The following is an 18,527-nucleotide window of genomic DNA, read 5'->3' as shown; positions in this document are numbered from 1 at the left end:
CATGGGTGACATTATAATCTGGGAGTTTTCTAGTTTTTTCACCGAAAATCTAGGAGTTGCAGTATCGTCAGGTGACTTGCTATACAGCATAAATATTATTTTAGTTTCAACTGACAACCTGGTATAGATAATCTGACCTGCTTATGAGTACTCGACTTTGATTATTGAAGACCACGCATGAAAAAGTTCCACGAAGAAAAGGGTGATAGTATAACCTGCTTTTGAGAGCAATTACTGTACAAAACAACAACGAGCAACAATTTCTGCTAATTCTCAAACATGCCTTCATCAGACATCCTTGGAGACTCGGTTCCATTGACAAAGGGTTTGTTTGATGAATATGCATTGGAATTACCAAAAATGCTATAATCAAAGTCCATGCCATCGTCATTGTCATCCTCCTCTTCTTTCTCCTCCGTCTCTTTTGGTGTTTCCTTCATCTCAGCTTCACGACGCATTCTCTGCTTGATGGCTTCTTCATAAGACATTTCATACCAGACAGTTCCTCTTCCAACAATGGATTGGTTGTGGTCTTCAGTCATCCGCTCCTGCTTGCTTTTCTCTGAGTTCTTGGGCTCTCCCCAGTAGTCATAACGGTAGAGAGGACTCGTTGGGTCGTAATGATCCTTCCCCCAAACTTTTTTTTCATCAACGTATCTTCCAGGCTCTTCTAGAGGAAGACCAAGAGCTTTCCGGCTGCCAATAAAGAAAATTATTTTAGAACATTACAAAATATAACAAACATTGAAAGCATACCAAAATTAGAATCAATTCTGCAAAGTGAACACACTCCTCTATGAGGTTCACAAGTGAGGAATGAACAGGCTAAAGGTTATAAAATATTGATCTATTTGGGGAAAAAAAAAAACCTTAAAACAACACGACTATCTGTACACTTGCCAGAATTCCAAGGAACTCCGATGTTATTGTCAGTGCTACCATGCAACTTTCGAAAGTAACTATATAGTCTGGCATTGTATTTGCAACCTAGTCTCACTAAAAAGAAGAAAGTTCCTTCTAGTGAGCCTTTTGTGTAGTCCTGTTGGGTGTGGGTGATTGTGATTATGCTAAAATGAAAAGAGAAAAGAGTATATACAGATACAAGAGTCCCACAAAAATAGGAGAGATAAAAAAGTTTCACTTCTAATTTCAGAGACCTTCTGCTACCCACTGAATAGATCATTATATCATCCACTGATAAAAACAACACTAAAAAAGTCAAAACTCATTTCTGTTATTAAGCACAATTCATCTGTAACTACGAGTTTGGTTCTATATTCTGTATTCAATATACAGACAAGGAGAAAGAAGAAAAGCGTAAATCAAGTGAAAGAAAGAGCATATACCAGCTAATATCTCTCATTAGAGCTTCTCTTTCTTCCAAGGAACGTTGCCAATGCAATAGGTCATACTCATCCATCTCCAAGTTACGCCTTAACTTTTGAGCTTTATATTTTTCTCCCCTATCTTCTGCATCCTTCTTTAGTTGTTTATTTAGCTGCATCAAACAGATCCATTTAATTTTATCGTGTACTTACACACTTGCATGCATGCATGCATGCGCACACACACACATATAGATATAAAATAGCCTACACAATATTAATGGTGACATATAAATAACTGCACCTGTCCAGCCGATTATATTAAATGCCCTGACACAGCATTAAGATAACAATCTAATGAAACAAAAAAATGAAGTGTTGCCCAAGTGCACGGGGCTCGTACTAAAAGGGTGACCGAAGGGTCAGCCTAGGTATGGCATAGGCCGTTTCTTAAGTCATTGCTTCTAAAACAAAACCTTCAGACAAGGATCAAGCTCTCACTTTTCTGTGTCATTTAGCATTTTAACTTCTTAAACAATTTGAACATTCTATACATTCTATTCTGTGGGAACATAAACCTGTATAGTCTGTGTGGCTGCATATGCAATCACCAGGTCAATTCTTTTGAGAATTAACACAACATATACATAGAAACTGCCACTATTTTATGTAAAATGTTGTGATGGGCGAAGACAAATAACAGCTCAAACCAGGGAATTAGTAGCTTGTGAATACACACTTTGCAAAAGAAATGAGAAAAGTGTACCAAAGCGAAGATAAAGTATGACTTGCATCTAATTACCTGACGTTCAGCGCGTGCAGCATCCAGATCAAGTTCGTTTATATTGGTTTTCTGAGAGAATACTCATAGGTGAGAAAACAGTAGAACAGCAATATATGCAAAGTGCAAACCATGTAAGAACTGTCCTGATTATACTCACCAGTATAGTCTTTGGAAGCAAAGCTTTCTTGTAGTATGCTTTTGTGTATTCAACACTATTTTCTTCATCAAAGTTAGTGTCAACAGTTGTTTCATACTTCTTGTCCTTATATTTATCAGGATTTTCCTCCTCGTGATCAAGAATCATTTGCTCTGCATTATGAAGTTGCCACAACTGCATGTCCCGCAAAGTAATCCCGATTAACAGGATTAATAGAAAGAATGGACCATTAAGCAAGATAAAATGAGTTAAGGCGATGCTAACAAAGAACAATTTAAAATAAAGTTTTTCCTATAAGAAAAAGTATACATGCAAATATTTCAAAAATTAACAAACTAAAAAAGGCACGAGCAACTAGCAAGTAAATGTTGATAACAAGTAAAATTCGAAATTTGCCTTCTCAACATAAGGGTGATCAGATAACAAAGATTGCTCCTCCATTTTGATTGGAGGCCTTTTTCTAGGGATAGGCGGTCTTCCAGATTCTCGCTGCAAAGAAGTAGACAGAAAAGGTAAGAATTCATGATAGCAAAATTAGTTTAAAATTGACTAGCAAGAAAAAAATATTAAAGTTGCAATCTTCGATCTTCTATCCAAGCAGGATGTATAGTCCAAGTAATAGCAAAGTTGTTGGATTCCTCCTGACTCATTAGCCGTGAATGTACATATCTTCCAAAAGAACCTAACAAAAACTCATCACTTCTAACAGCAGTCCTAACAGGAAAAAGCTTAGCTCCCCCTAGAAGTTGGGGTCTATGTGCATTACACTGAACAATAATAAAATTGGAAACAGAGGGTCAATCGACATCCGCTTGTGGAGGTGATCAACCGGCCTGGCCCGAAACAGCCGAAAATTATCCGGACTAAGCCAGTCTCAAACCCAGGTTAGGGCCAGCTAGATTCAAGCCCCAAATGGTAATGAGCTATACGAGCCAAACCTTTGCCCGGCCCAGCCTGTTACGCCTGCCCACAAGTTCTGTCCGCTTGCTTTCTTGTGTTATTTAATCCCACATTGGAAGTTTGGCATACTGAGAACTAGTATTTCCCTATATAAATAATAATAATGTTTGAAAGATATGCTAGAAAATTCCCAAAGGGACACATACTAAGTAACACTCCATAAATTGTTAGCAGAAGGCTAGGATAATTACTATTATCACATCTATGTTCTTGAAGATACTGCTTTCTACCTTGGATAGTATATAATATCCCAATATAAGGAGAAAATTATGTCAAGTGATCGAATATCAAGAATTGCACAACCAGCGTGTTATCTAAACTCTTAAATCTTAATGGATAACTCAGTACATGCTGCAGCATGGATGCAAGAAGGTGTCATCCTAATCTGGTGATGCCTCAGATTCTATCTTATTCATCATGTTGGATCCTAGTTGAGACACTATGCTAAACAGCATAGATTGGTGCAATAGATTGAGCCATGTATAGACTGACCAATATGTACTGGTACCAGAAAGTGTCAATGTAACCCAATATTCAATAATATGTAGCAATGTTAAATGGTAGCCAGCACCACCAGTAGTTAACCAATATACATATATTGCTCCGGAGGACTCCAAGGCACTCAATGTAGTTGGTACAAAAATCCCAAAAGTATAGGCTAAAACTCACCCACAACTCTTCTGGGTTTGGATCCTCCTCGCGATGAAACATCGGTGGAAAGTCAAACCTATTAAATCTGTGCATATGCAGAGTAAAGCTTAAGATCAGCATACTGACAAAGAAGTATAGGAGTATCTTATAAGACTAATATAAAGTAGTCGGTGGAACTTGTGGGATTGAAGTACATGCATTACATAATACTCAAAAAACACATTTACGCACATAAGGTGATCAATGTTAGGATACACGAATCGCATTTCAATAGGAAAACGGAATCGGTAAGGATCTCGTTTCGCCTGCAAGACAAAAGACAAAAGTGCATTTTGAGCTCAAGGTCATAGTGATGTCTGGGAGAAGAAAAAAGACTATAGTTAAATGTCATGCAGGTTGGAAAAAAATTCAATGGAAGAAGCTTCTCATAGCACATTAAAGAAAATAAAACACTAAATGGACAACATCAATTAGGAATACATGGGTCAAAACTTGACCAATGGCTGCTTACAAAGCAGAGTTGACACATCTGACCAGATGAGTAAATAGATCAGTCACAAAATATAGCACCCTTAGTAGATCAAGATGGCATTGGTTTCAGAAAAATTTTGATTTTTCATGATATGAACATTGACTGAGTCCAAACTAACCAAGTCAGAATACAAAATTCAGCATTATGAGGCCACATCCATTTTCCGGTTCTAACTCCCGACAATTATGGTCAGAATCTTCCCAAAATATTTGTTGTATGAGTTTCAGGTTCAGGATAGCCTGATTCTCTAACTGAATAAGTATTGTACAAGAGCTGACGAGCCCAAATTGAATGTTACATGAAAGTCTGCAAGTAGACCTGATTTTTGAAAACTTAAGGCATTTCACTTCCAAATCTAAACACAAGAGGACATCCACATGAAATATTTAAGTTGTTCATGTTATTATAAAAGAATTTTCGCTAATATTTTGCCTGAGAGGAAAATAGACTTTTACTTACCAAAACTTCGACAATAACATGCATACCAACTTTAATATGATGACGGATCCAATACCAATCATTTCCTTTTATTGGAACCCACCTAAACATAATAAGAGACAAATGTAAGCCAGAGGTAACCATGAAAATTTATGAAAGAAGCTATAGTTCAGAATGAGTCATTTAATATTAAATTTTGTCCTCAGAATTCCATGAGCAACTCCTGCTCAACTATGCAACTTACAAGCTTTATGACAACAATTGGAATTGAGTAGTTTGTACATCCAATCAAATTGCTTAGACTCCAAAGTTTGAACAACTCCAAAGCTATCTTAGACTGGATAAATCTAGAAGCACATATTTAACAATCCTTACAACCAAAGTGACATTATTATTATATAGAAACTTTTCAGAAACACATGTAAGTGAAATCTAATCAGTGAAGATTATTCATGCAGTCCTTAACACTCATTTTTACTTCCTCCGCCTATAATTTTTTGCTACATCAACTTGATTTGTTTACTACACAATTAACAACAAAAGGTATAAGAGAAAACTGAAAAAAGCAAGCTTTCATGAACAGCTTTCGTCCTTCCAAAACAATTTTTTGTACATAAAAACTGACAACATTAATCGGATGTATAAAGATGCTAAAGAAATATTGATTTTGCAAGTAAAAAATACTTGCCCATCATGGACGCAGCCAATGTCAACAAAAGCTCCTTGGTGAAGGTGTAGAGTTGTGACCTTTCCTCGACAGATCTATGTAAGACATTTGCAATGGTCGGAACAAATAAGATAAGTTGCAGCAGGATTTTAATATAAATTCAGCTTTCTGGAGTTGTGAATGGACCAACCTGTCCAGGATAAATAAATGGAAGTTCAAGCTGCAAGAAAGACCACTTTGAATCAGAATGATGGCTGACAAACCAGCTTCAAAGATGCAATACGTGCATTAAAATAAAGAGCTATTGAACGTACCATGTCATCTTTGTAATCCTTACCTCGTTTCCTCCTACCAGGATAATAGTCCTGGTCACACTGCATAATAAAATAACCAAATATGGCTGTTATAAGTTTATACCTTAAGTAAAAGAAGCAATACTAAGAGTAATTGATTTCATTTCCCTAATCCATATCTACTATCACTGGCATTTACAGGCATCAATGCACTCACCTTGTAGGACTCCTCCTCTAATCTATCACGGTTTGCCGCCACCCACTCCTTGTACTGTTTCAAGAACACTTTATACCTCTCTAGCAGCATGCCCTCCTTCTCTGTCCGAACCTCACCCTGGAGATCGACCCTCGAAGCCTCCAACTTGTGCGCCTCCCGGATAAACTCTAACTCTGCGGGATCTACCTCCCACCCCCGCGGCGGCCAATCCCTAGGCGGCATCAATCTGACCGCCAAAGGCCCGTCCCACGCGGTCTCGACTGGGTCGGGGATCTCACCCTTGATCGCGAACTGCTTCGCCAAATATTCCTCCTCGGAGAGCCCGCTCTCCTCCATCTTCTTCCGGCGGTACGAGGGAGTCAGCATTCGGAAGGCCTCGATCGCGTCCGGGGATTGGAGGGGCACCTCCTCGCCTTCGTTGAGGCTCTTCCGGGCGAAATCGGCTTCCGGGGTCAGGATCTCCTCCCATGGAGCCCAACCCCGCTCGATCCAGTTGCTGCGGCGAGCTTCCTCCTCGGACTCCTTCTCCCTAGGGCGGAAGGACTCGAGGAAGGCCTCGTCGTCTCCCGCGGGGGACTCGTCGGCGGCGTAGGGTGCGGCGGCCGGAGGTGGGAACGGGGAGGGAGGACGGCGTGGGAGGAAGGGGAATGTAGGGTTTGGGTTTAGGGTTAGGGTTCGGGTTCTGGGGCGGAGAAGAAGAGGAGGAGGGGAGGAGAAGAGGAAGGAATGTTGGTGGAAATGGAGTTTGAAGGCGTTCATTTGTTCGTCTTGGTGTTCGTTTTTGGAGGGGTTTTGGGGTTTAAGGATAAGGGAAGGTCTCATATATATATATATATATATATATATATATATACACTTATTTATCTATTTAAAAATTAAAATATTTTAAGGGATGTCTCTACGAAAACCAAAATTTATAAGGGATGTCTTTTTATATTACATGTCTTTAAATTTTCTAAAAAATATATTTTTTTTTACTTTTTTATATCAATAACAATAACACTCATAATTTAAATTATCTCTTTTATATCCTTAATTCTCTTTAAAATAAATATATTTCTCTCTAAAAATATTTAAATTTACTAAGTCTAAAGAGTTTTTAAGGTAGTAAGAGGCTCTGTTTATCACCTATTACATCACCCTCCCCATCCGCTCACATTAGGCCATCACCCTCAAGTCTCTCACCCACCCCACGCTCACCTTCACCCTCATCCTTACCCTCATTCAACTGATCATCACTCATAGCCTCATCCTACACGCCGCCACTTCCTCCCTCTCCGTTGGCCTCCATCAGCAAGCCACCACCAAGGCACCACGTCCTCCTCTTCATTGACCTCCTCCTCCTCTGTCGGCTTCCTCCTCGTCCATTCTGTCGGATTCCTCCTCCTTCATTCACCATCTTCATCTCCTCGTTATCAGCTCCTCCTCCATCCATCTCTGATTCCTTCGACAAGCCATCAGCACTGTCTCATATTCTAATCAAGCCCGAATTTTGCTCGAGCTCAATTAGGCTCAATCGCTTGAGTTGAACTGAGCCGAGCTTAAGCAGAATTATAAGGCTTGAAAATCTCGGTCAGGCTCAGCTCGTTTACACCCCTATATGCAAGCTTTGCAATTACGAATGCATACAATCTTCTGAAAAAGATATTTTAATAGTTGAGAAAACAAATTAATAGTTGCGAGCATACAAGCGCCACAATCATTTTAATTCCTTTCAAAAAGGAAAAGAAGAAAAACAATCTATCATTAATTTTTTTTTAATAATAATGCTTTTGTACTAGCATACTTTATTAAACTCAGATAGTGAAATGATATTTGGTCTATTTTTCCCATATATTCTCTTTCACTTTATAATATTACGTCAAAATATAGTAATTATATGTTTTAGCTTAGTTTATAACTAAACAGTAAACACCCAATATGTTTAGCCAAGTTTAAGCCTAAGGTATCAAAAGGACTAAAAAATGAGTCCAGCTTAGACTCAAACTAAAGGGGTAAAGATCCACTCTTTTTAACAACTCGATTACGTGAAGGAGCACAAAGGTAGAAATACACTCCAAACCAAAGTATAATACATAAGAACAATGCCCTCTAAATACACTTCACTTGTGGACTATTTTATCAAATAAATCAAGCCAGCTGACTCTGTAAATGGAACCTAAGAAAGGAAACAACACTAACAGGAAGCCATTGCGTTTTTGACTTCAAGAAATTCTAAACACCCAGATGACAGATGACTCTTTCTGTTTCATTCTTTCTTGCTTTATGAGTAAAACTCGTAATCCTTTGCTTTGATGATGATTTGTCGAAGTCCGCCAATCGGTGACAAAATCATCAATATAAGCCCTAGCACAATGCAGATCTGAGGAAGAAATGGTAGTAGAACATAAGTTAGTACTTTGTAGAAAAAAGGTTGTAAGAAGACTAGAGAAGTATAGTGGGAAAAAAAAAAAAGCTTACCCAGTTAATGATCCAAGAGAGGCTAAATTTTCTTGGCTTGCGGATGGCAAGCCATATAATGCAGGGAAGCTGTAGAAAAGATATTTTTCAGAAGTTAGTCAGACTCTACACTACACGAAAAATACTTCTAGAGTTAGAAATAAAAGTATATTCTTAGGAAGAATAGGATCTTACGAAGTATGAAGTTGGGGCTAATGCAAATCCTCCGAAAAATCCAAGCAGGGCACTGAAGAATGGGAAGGTTATAGCGACGAACATTGTAAATGCTGCGGATGAAATTTATGTACAGTTATAACCAAGTTAATTAATCCAATTGTGCCATTAAAAAATTTACTATAATTTAGATTAAAGGGAAAAGGGCATTACCGACATACAGAGAACGAGCAATCAAACGAAGAACTAGTCCAGGTGGGAGATTAAACTTCTTCACTAGTACAGCTTCAATCATATCAAAGACTGGCATGGCATAAATCTGCATCCATAACAAAGCCAATCTTAAAATTTATCATCATATAGTTTTATCCTTCTCTGTTGGTTCATGTAGAATCATTAAAGTGAATCATGCATGAGTAATATATAATAGATTGCACTGATCATGAAAATTAGTGTATTTTGCTGATAGCTACTGAACTTTTGGATCACATACTATTTGCATTCTAAATTGTACCACATTTTTTTTGTTTTTTTGAAGAGAACTAAACTGCTTGATTACCTGATAGCTTCCAATCAAATGAATGATGACCATCATGTTTGCCGTTGCGATAAGCCATCGAGGCTTCTCCAATGTTATCAAAATGTTTTCTTGAACTGCATTGCCAAATGCCCAGTAGCCAATTATAGCAACAGGGAAGTAGCAGAAGGCAACTATGATGTAAGCAAGCAAGGAACCCTTCCACATGGCCTTCTTTGAAGGCTTCTCAGGAGTCGAAGGCAACGTCGCTTGGATCTCCAGGACGACATTGTGGCCTGCATATGCGAATGCTACTTCTCCCAATGCAGTGAAGAATTTGAATACTGTTCCTGATGTGCTTGGGGAGTTGTAGTCATACTGCACATCCTCCATCTTTCCTTTATCCACAGAAGCCCCCCATGCAATAGTGGAGTAGCTGATGAGAGCCAAATGAATGAGTAATGCAGTTAGTGATCATAGTATCAGCATTTATTATTCTTTTTCATTTAACCGTGAGTTTTGCATTTTCTTTAATTCAGCTTCTTTCTTTCTCTCCTCCTTCTGAGAAGGCATTACTTGTTTTGACAGTAAGGCTTTCAGAAGCTCGACAATTGATTGAACTCGAAGATCAAAGTTGATGACACTTTCATATCATGCATGCATAGGTGAAACTGAATTTTCTCCATATCTTTCAAATAGATCCTCCTATATATTGTTATAGACTTAAAGGTCCCAATTTGGACATAAGCTTTATTGCTTGCAGAGATACGACAATGCAAAGGCACAAAAAGTTGACTTGACTCAACAGTCAAACTTGACAACATTTTAGTATCGTGTACATAGGTGAAATTAAACTATCTTCATATCTTCCAAATAGAAACTTAGACGCAATATTTTTCTTTCTGTTTTGGCTTTCAGAGATAAGATACTACAATGCAAAGGTACAAAAAGTTGACTTGACTCAAAGGTCAAACTTGACAACATTTTAGCATTACAAAGGTGAAATTAAATTATCTTCATATCTTCCAAATAGAAACTTACATTTTTTTTTTCCTTTCAGACAAGATACTGCAACACGAAGGCGCAAAAAGTTGACTTGACTCAAGGTCAAACTTGATGATATTTTAGTATCACATGTACATAGGTGAAATTGAACTATCTTCATAGCTTTCAAATAGACCCTCCTATATATTGTTACAGACTTAAAGATCCTAATTTGGACATAGTTTTTATTGCATTCAGAGATAAGATACAGCAATGCAAAGGCGCAAAAAGTTGACTTGACTCAAAGGTCAAACTTGATGACATTTTAGTATCACGTGTACATAGGCGAAATTGAATTATCTTCATATCTTTCAAATAGAAACTTATACATGATTTTATTTTTATTCTTTATTTTTTGGCTTTCAGAGATAGAAAGCATAAAAATTACAAATCCTAACCATTTCAGACAATTTAAGCCATGCTAATCTGCTAGTAAAGGTAAAATACTAAATTCAAACTCAGAAATCATAATAAGTAGTGGATTACATACCATACGGACATGACAGCAGCAGCCAAGGAAATACCAGATAGGGAGTTGAAGTTAGGCAGCTGAGAGAGAACAAAATGCACGGAGGCAAAGATCATAATGAAGTAAGTAAGCTTGATGGACTTGCACTCAGGGCAGACTACATCATGGAACTTCTGGAGAGACTTTCCACCAGTAACCATGTAGACTATGTCCACCCCCACCTCGACGATGAGCTGCTGTGGCACGACGATCCACAGCCCAAGCTTTTCGCCGAAAGCATGCTGCCCTAGCTCATGGTACCTATCAAATCTTTTTCCTGGCACCATCTCATGCATCTCCACCATTTGCCACAGTGTGTAAACTGTGATGATCCATGACAGAGTGAGCACTGCAATTCCTGGTCCCCTGCCCAATCGCAAACAATTACAATAAGCAACTATTTGTCCAATGTTACATAAATATTGCTGAAATTCTATTCCTAGTTGAATCAAATTCAGGATAGTTCTTAGTTGTTAAATTGTCTTCTAGGAAGGACTTTGCTAACTATCAAGATTTTGCAAAAAAAATCATGTCATGCTATAGTTAGCATAACTTGTAATGAATAGAGAAAACTATTCAAAAATCTTAAGCTATTAAAAAACAATATTTTTTATATTCTAAAGATAATCAAGATGATGGAGTTAGAATTTTCTTTAGTTCATACCATCCGAGTTCAGACATGGCATAGGGCAAGCTGAGGACGCCAGCACCAACCATGGCTGTGACATTGTGGAAGGTGGAGTACCACCACTTGGCATTACGCGACGAAGTGATCGGGAGCCAATCATCGAGAAGTTTCTCCTAGTCAGGTTATAGATTATTGCCAAATTATTTAGCCAGCTCAGCCATTAGACAAATATTCAAAAACACAACTAGAGCTCAGGAGATCATATATTTAGATCATAAGAATATATGCTTAATGAACTAAACACTAATATTACACACTCAAGTAGATATGAACCACCCATCTAATAATCTTTTTGCCCCTTAAGCAATGTGTGTTCTAGGCTATTATCTTCCAGCAAAATAACTTTTATATAGAAGTTAAAGAGATCCGGCTTGGAAAACTATTGAATGCTGACAAGGTTGAAAGTCAAGGCTAAATTTACTGAATTCATGAAAAGTCTAGACTCTACAGTAAGGCCCTTGGATTTTATCTTAACATTTTTGTAAGAGAAAAGGTTATCTTGTCATTCTTTTGAGACAGAAAAAAAAATTCAAAATTTTGTTCAAAGGTGGAAAATAATTTGGTAACAAATCAGATCTCTATTCTGTGATGAACGACAAAAATCTAGATTTTATATTGTTTTTCACTTCAGATTATTAGTTTTATCTTATTTATTTTTTTCTGAACTTACTGTTGCATCAAATTATTCATGGTACTGTAGCGTCGGTACAGTAACAAGGAATAGGGTCATAGGGCTGAGTGGCTGACGGATGTTTTTGAACGAGTCCTAAATTGTAAATACTGAGATAACAATTACTTTATGATATTATAGTATACTATGACATGCATGTCCAGTGAATTTACACTTTACTTTATTTGTGATAGAATCAATGTGTACATTTGTGGTATATGTTAATTTTAGTGTCTATGTTATAAAAACGTGATATGAGATACCACACTGCTTGCATGCGTTCTTAAGTAATTAAGTTTCATTTTGACAGTGCCCTCTTACTCACTAAGTCCGAAATTAAAGCTAGTCTATTGTACAGTACTTGTATTATTATCGGCCTAGCCATGAGATTACTTTGCCTGTGTGACATTTAGGCGTTAACACTATCTTATTCAAAAACTAGAGATTTAATTGTAATAGAAAAATGATGTGAGGTAGAGGTTATAACTCTACCATATCAAATGATGCAGAATTATAGTGTCTTCTTGAGTTGTGTGCTTATGATTCCATTGTATATGATGATTAATATGTGATGATTCCACTGTGTATTATTATGATGGATATGGGGATATATACTTATGATTTAGGTCCCTAGTCTAATATTTGCATATAATTGGTCATATGCAACATCCCCCAATATGTACTAACGACATTACAACTAGATGTCTATACCTCATCGATGTGTGAAGTTCTGTGTGAGCCTATATTATGATATGGTTTATGACTTTATGTGAACATATAGTCATACGAGTTATATGATCTTGTGGTTCTGTGTCAGCTTATCATGTGAAAGGATTTAATTGAAATTAAGATATCTGTTATGACTAAGAATTTATTGATAATCATATCGGCTATAGTTTATTTTATTACCGTGGTATTTATGAGTTATGAGCATGCATCAAATGTTCATCTTGTATTTGAATTTACTTTTAAATTATCTTAGACTATATTTATTAAGCTATATGCTCACCCCCTTTTAATTAAATATTTAGAGATTTAGAGTAGATGGCATTGATATCAATCACTAGCTACTTTTACTTGATTATGGTTTTTGTTTCCGAATTAGTTGGTTTGAAGCCTCTGTAAGGCTTGTACTTTTGTTTATTATTTATGGACATGTATCTCTAGATGTTTATTGTGACCGATAGTACTGTATATTTTAGATTGTATTTTGCTTGGATTAATTTTAGTATTTTAAACTTCTTTACATATGTTATGAAAGTACTAATCAACATGTCACATAGTAACCACACGGGCTCTACCCATGTGAAAGGCACAAGTCTTTGCTGATAGGTTTTCATAAATAGTCTAGATTAGCATTTTTTTATGTTACCTATCTTATCATATTAAAAGCTATCAGAAGCGCAAATATGTATCAAGCAGATAAATTTATGAAAAGAAGTTTCTTTTGGCCAGGTATGCCATGTTATCTCAATCCATTCTTTTTATAAAATAATACTCTCTCTATCCTGCATCATTTACCTATTCTCCTCTTTTTATTCATCTCTATTAAAAAATCCATCAATCAGATCATCATGTCCTGCATCTCTCTTAACTTCCCAAATGTTTTGTCATTAGAAAGTCAACAGTCAAGATAATAAAACTATATGTAAACTAATTTTGGATGTATATAAATTATAAGAATACTACTACCTAGCAGGCTGCAATACATTAAAAGATAAGCAGCAATATCAATATAGCCACATGGGCATGATAAATATTAAAATTCTGAGAGCATGGATACGAAATCACTCCATCTTATACCCTCTCTAAAAGTAATGTCAATTCTTTCCCAAGTCTCTTAATAATTCACTGAACTGGAGATGATATTATAATTTATTGCAGTTTATAGTGGTAAAGTACAAGTGTCATAGCAGTATTAGTCTTGACAAGCACAAGTAGATCTGACAGACCTTAATTATTATATATGGCTCTGTTTGGTTGCCGGCAAAGGAAAACTCTACTTTAATTATTCTCATTTCTTACTTTTAAAATTACACCTCTAATTTATAATAGGAAAATATGGTATTTAAATGTAAATTAAAATAGTAATATAATAAATACTAATATAACATAAATTTGAGCAAAAAGTAGTGGTAATGCTTGTCTATTGTGAATTGATGAAAATATAGTTGGTCGTAGAAATTACTTTTGATTTGAAACATAAATTTAATTAAGGTGTTCCTTATTCTAGTTTAAAGAGTGTAAATCAACAAAGATGGCCATGCATGTGGTGGCACAGCACTTGATCTCTATGCCGATGTGGAGCTTTTTTTTTTTAAAAAAATTCTATTTCCATCAATCATCACAAATGAAGATTTGATCCTCCCCATCATTTTATGTTCAACTGTATATTAGTTTTGATTATTAAACTATTATTAATTAATATTATATGTTAAATTATATTATAGAATATTAAATCATATTATGAAATATTTAATTATTAATATTAGTTTTAGTGAATGTGTTCAATCATAGTCCATGTTAAATAATATTTACAGTTAGTTATTGCTTCATCTTAATAAAATATATTATTTATAAAAAGAATCTAAAGATAAAATATTATAATGTAGGTTTTAATACACATATTTAAACCAAAAATAAAAAATTGACATGCCAAAGACTAAAAAACATCTCTAAATATTTTTAATTTTTTATTACAAATATGTTAAATGCGTGCCCCCAGCATGCTTGAGCATGCCAAAGTGCCACTGGCACAACCATTGTTGGAAATTAACATGTGGTATGCATGTGCATACAATGCAAACCTACAAATATGTAATGCATACCTATAAGTATCACATGTCAAATAAGATTAAAATTGAGCAAGAAAAATAAGCGGAAACTTTTGGTTTAAACAGGAAATTGGACCAAACTAGCTTTTCTCCCCAATATAATTCTCATGTCAAGTATGCATTGCATACTTACAAGTATCACCATGTCAAATATAATAAAAATTGAGTGGAAAATTTGAGAGGAAATTTTTGGTTTGAATGGAAAAGCGGCTAAACTAGGTGGGTGGTAAGAGAGTAAGGATAGGAGAGGATTTTTGACATGACATGTGAAACAACTTTAATCATCAAAGATAAAATTATAATTGAGCTTATGTGTGGAATGAGATTCAAATTAGCATGAACATTCTTTTAAAGTACGGTATGGATAGTTTGATATTTGGTTGCAAATCTATATTAGTGTTTCTTAATATAGAATAAGAAATTCCCTAACTAGCAACTAATCAAGGGCTATAGGTGTACACCACAATGGGTAACTACCTTTGAACTCCTGAATTATAGCTCATCTTCACATATACTGTTTTATTTATTCTTTGTAACACTTTAATTCCTCAACTATTTAATATCTCTCACCCCCTTTGACGATATTAACAAAAAACATCAATCATCTCACCTTCAACTTTCATTTCTTTCCTCTTAAATAAGAAAACTAATCCTTAAATACCCTAAAATTGATCAAGTCATGTGACATGCTTTAACGAAAAATTTTACGAGATAACTAATGGAAGAGACATTTTTAATTTTATTACATAATTAAATAGGTCAATATATCATTAAAAAAAACAAGAAGAGAGTTGATATAAAATAGGTAATAGATCAGGAGGTCTAGGTGTACTTATTCCTATTACTATCATATGATAATTAAATTGGTCCACACTTGGGTAGAGTATAAACATACAAGTAACTTTTTGAGAGGCTTTCTTAGGATTGACGGAGAGATGCAGTTAGGGAAAAAAGGATATAAGTGATCACTCTTAATCATTATACAACATTGACGTGAAGTTAATTTAAGTAGCATGCACTTGGAAAAAGAATTAAGAGTTGTTTGGTTCCATGTATTTAAAGATGCAACTTATATAATGTTAAATGAGAAATCACATAAAAAGTCTTATATCTTCTTTTATTTTTTTCCTATTAAAAAGGTTGAGAGGTGGTTTAAAATTCACTTAATTAAAGTGGATGTCAAGATGTTATATATGAGGTCATTTTAACTTTTGGAAATGATAACTCAAAGAATCAATAAACTAAAAACTAATTTTTTATACTACCATTTATTTGTGTAGATGTAGAATTTATAAATACATGGAGCCAAATGGCTCCTTAATGCATCTTTGTTGTTGAATTGGTGATAATTTTTCTCTTTTATATAGATAATAACTAGAGCCTGTGTTAAGGACACTAAAGTAGAAGCATGCAAGGATCCACTCATGCTAGTCTCTGTTGACTAAGAGGGAAAAAGAGAGAGATGATGTACTTACCTTAGGCTCGACAAGATTTCCTGGTGATGGACTTCGCGTATCCATGGAGAAGAAACAAGGGAGAAGAGGGCAAGAAGCTCAAGAGATGAGCCCAAAAATAGTTGGGTGGCCAAATAAAAAACCCGAGAGATAGAGACTAGGAAACTTCTTCGAAAGCTTGGATGCTGTACTTATTGGCAAGAAGAGGAGAGTCAACCATATAAAATATATAAAATATATAGACAATTGCAAGGAGCAGTTTGGATGAGAGTGTTGGAAACCAATGCTTTCATTGAAAGAGATGACCGTTGAACCGGAGACTTTTTTAAATTTCTCATTGTATCTGACAGCAGTATGCGTGCCTGGGAAATTTTATCCTTTATGCTTTAAGCTAGAGGCAGCGGGTCCTACAAAAGCAACGTGGAGACATGGAAGGACTGATGGCTATTCAATTGGAAAGTCCATAGGAACTGTCAGACTAAATAATAATAATAATAATAATAATAATAATAATAATAATAATAATAAATTAATAAATAAACAATTAATATTAGTAGCAGTAGTAGAAAAGTATTTGTAAGACTTGGAATCTATAATAACTGTCACTTGGTTGCTCTTTAACTAATTACGGAGAATAAAGACGAAACCTGAGGGGTGTTCGTGGAATGCACGCCCAGTTCTCAAGAAAAAATCTCTAATTTGGATAGAAAGCGTCAGAGATAATGTGGCAGAAGTGCCGTCGAAAGAGATGACAGTTGACTCGGAGGCCTTTTTAAAAACTTCTCAATTGTATCTGACAGCAGTATGCGTGCTGCGGAGTTTTTGTTTATCCGTAATGCTTTAATCTAAAGATGCCCGGGAAAATCTATAGGACATGTCAACTGCTACAAGAATCTATAACAACTGTCATTTGGTTGCTGATTAACTAATCAACAATCATTACAACCAAAGTAGGATTTTTATAAAATACAACCTTTTCATTCACCAACAACATAAATTGGATGCATAAAGATGCTAAAAAGAATATCAACTTACCAGTAAAAAAGGACTTCACATAAATTCTATTAGCCATCCTTCTGGACTAATGAATGGACCAACCTTTCCAGGATAAATAAATGGTAGTTGAAGCTGCAAGAAAAGACCACTATGAATCTCCTACCAGGATAATAGACCTGGTCACACTGCATAATAAAATAACCAAGATTGACTTTTAATAAGTTTATAGCTCAAGGAAAAGAAGCAATACTAGGAGTAATTGATATCATTTCCTTAACCAAAATCTACCATCATTGGCATTTGCAGCATCGATGATTTCACCTTGTAAGACTCCTCCAATCTATCACGGTTTGCCGTTACCCACTCCTTTTACTGTTTCACGAACACGTCATACCTCTCCAGCAGCATGCCCTCCTTCTCTGTCCGATACTCACCATGGAGATCGACCCTCGAAGCCTCCAACTTGTGCGCGCCTCCCGGACAAACTCCAGCTCTGCGGGAACTACCACCCACCACCGCGGCGGCCAATCCCTATGCGGCATCAATTCTGACCGCCAAAGGCCCGTTCTACGCCGTCTCGATCGATCGAGGATGTCACCCTTGATCGCGAACTGCTTCGCCAAATACTCGTCCTCGGAGAGCCCGCTCTCCTCCATCTTCTTCCGGCGGTACGTGGGGGCCAGCGTCCGGAAGGCCTCGATCGCCTCCGGGGATTGGAGGGGAACTTCCTCGCCCTCGTTGAGGCTCTTCGGGCGGAATCGGCTTCCGGGGTCAGGATCTCCTCCCATGGAGCCCAACCCTGCTCGATCCAGTTGCGGCGGCGGGCTTCCTCCTCCGACTCCTTCTCCTTAGGGCGGAAGGCCTCGTCGTCTCTCGTGGGGGACTCGTTGGCGGCGTACGGTGCGGCGGCCGGAGGTGGGAGCTGGGATGGAGGACGGCGTGGGAGGAAGGGGGATGTAGGGTTCCGGTATTGGGGCTGAGAAGACGAGGAGGAGGAGGAGGAGGAGGAGGAGGAGAGGAGGAGAGGAAGGAGTGGCGGTGGGAGTTGGAACTGGAGTTTGAGGGCATTCATTTGCTTCGTCTTGGCGGTGTTCGTTTAGGGAGGGGTTGTTTTGGGTTTTGGGGTTTAAGGATACAAGGGAGGTCATTATATATTTTCTCGCCACCAGTGTGGTTCGT

General features: G+C 36.8%; 2 protein-coding genes across 10 annotated transcripts; both read right to left on the bottom strand.

The window, feature by feature from the left end:
- Positions 1 to 186: 186 nt before the first annotated feature.
- Positions 187 to 6,829, bottom strand: LOC140774593 (protein PLASTID TRANSCRIPTIONALLY ACTIVE 10). The gene is made up of 12 exons (XM_073117654.1): positions 6,025 to 6,829; positions 5,829 to 5,888; positions 5,705 to 5,734; positions 5,536 to 5,609; positions 4,869 to 4,950; positions 4,109 to 4,182; positions 3,896 to 3,962; positions 2,663 to 2,755; positions 2,267 to 2,440; positions 2,128 to 2,178; positions 1,347 to 1,498; positions 187 to 696 (listed from the first exon to the last, which is right to left on the bottom strand). The coding sequence occupies exons 1-12, from the start codon at positions 6,781 to 6,783 to the stop codon at positions 267 to 269; spliced, it is 2,046 nt and encodes a 681-aa protein (XP_072973755.1). The 5' UTR covers positions 6,784 to 6,829; the 3' UTR covers positions 187 to 266.
- Positions 6,830 to 8,015: 1,186 nt separating this feature from the next.
- Positions 8,016 to 18,476, bottom strand: LOC140773467 (lysine histidine transporter 1-like). 9 transcript variants are annotated; one of them, XM_073116041.1, is made up of 10 exons: positions 17,599 to 18,476; positions 17,388 to 17,480; positions 16,374 to 16,759; positions 11,371 to 11,507; positions 10,689 to 11,072; positions 9,197 to 9,590; positions 8,851 to 8,956; positions 8,659 to 8,750; positions 8,485 to 8,553; positions 8,016 to 8,386 (listed from the first exon to the last, which is right to left on the bottom strand). In XM_073116041.1, exons 3-10 carry the CDS (start codon positions 16,416 to 16,418, stop codon positions 8,288 to 8,290), a joined length of 1,326 nt encoding a protein of 441 aa, XP_072972142.1. In that variant the 5' UTR covers positions 16,419 to 16,759; positions 17,388 to 17,480; positions 17,599 to 18,476; the 3' UTR covers positions 8,016 to 8,287. The 9 variants fall into 9 exon arrangements, with proteins under 9 accessions (XP_072972142.1, XP_072972144.1, XP_072972145.1 ...); XM_073116043.1 differs by having other exon boundaries at positions 17,388 to 17,533; positions 17,637 to 18,476; XM_073116044.1 differs by having other exon boundaries at positions 17,637 to 18,476.
- Between the last annotated feature and the right edge of the window lie 51 nt (positions 18,477 to 18,527).

Source organism: Typha angustifolia, chromosome 13 (assembly GCF_048772165.1).
Source record: "Typha angustifolia cultivar Huaian chromosome 13, ASM4877216v1, whole genome shotgun sequence".
Taxonomy (NCBI): Eukaryota; Viridiplantae; Streptophyta; class Magnoliopsida; order Poales; family Typhaceae; genus Typha; species Typha angustifolia.
Note: the sequence above shows the minus strand (reverse complement) of the source record. Positions and strands in the feature narration are given on the sequence as shown.

Bases quoted from the DNA above. Each gene is read 5' to 3' on its own strand.
- LOC140774593 (XM_073117654.1), bottom strand. From the start codon at position 6,783: ATGAACGCCTTCAAACTCCATTTCCACCAACATTCCTTCCTCTTCTCC. The intron at 4,183-4,868 runs GTAAGTAAAAGT...TTTGTCTTGCAG, and splicing joins ATGTTATTGTCGAAGTTTTG to GCGAAACGAGATCCTTACCG. The intron at 3,963-4,108 runs GTGCGTAAATGT...GCATATGCACAG, and splicing joins CCTAACATTGATCACCTTAT to ATTTAATAGGTTTGACTTTC.
- LOC140773467 (XM_073116039.1), bottom strand. From the start codon at position 16,418: ATGGATACGCGAAGTCCATCACCAGGAAATCTTGTCGAGCCTAAG. The intron at 8,751-8,850 runs GTAATGCCCTTT...TTTCATCCGCAG, and splicing joins TGCTCGTTCTCTGTATGTCG to CATTTACAATGTTCGTCGCT. The intron at 8,554-8,658 runs GTAAGATCCTAT...TCTTTTCTACAG, and splicing joins TAGCCCCAACTTCATACTTC to CTTCCCTGCATTATATGGCT.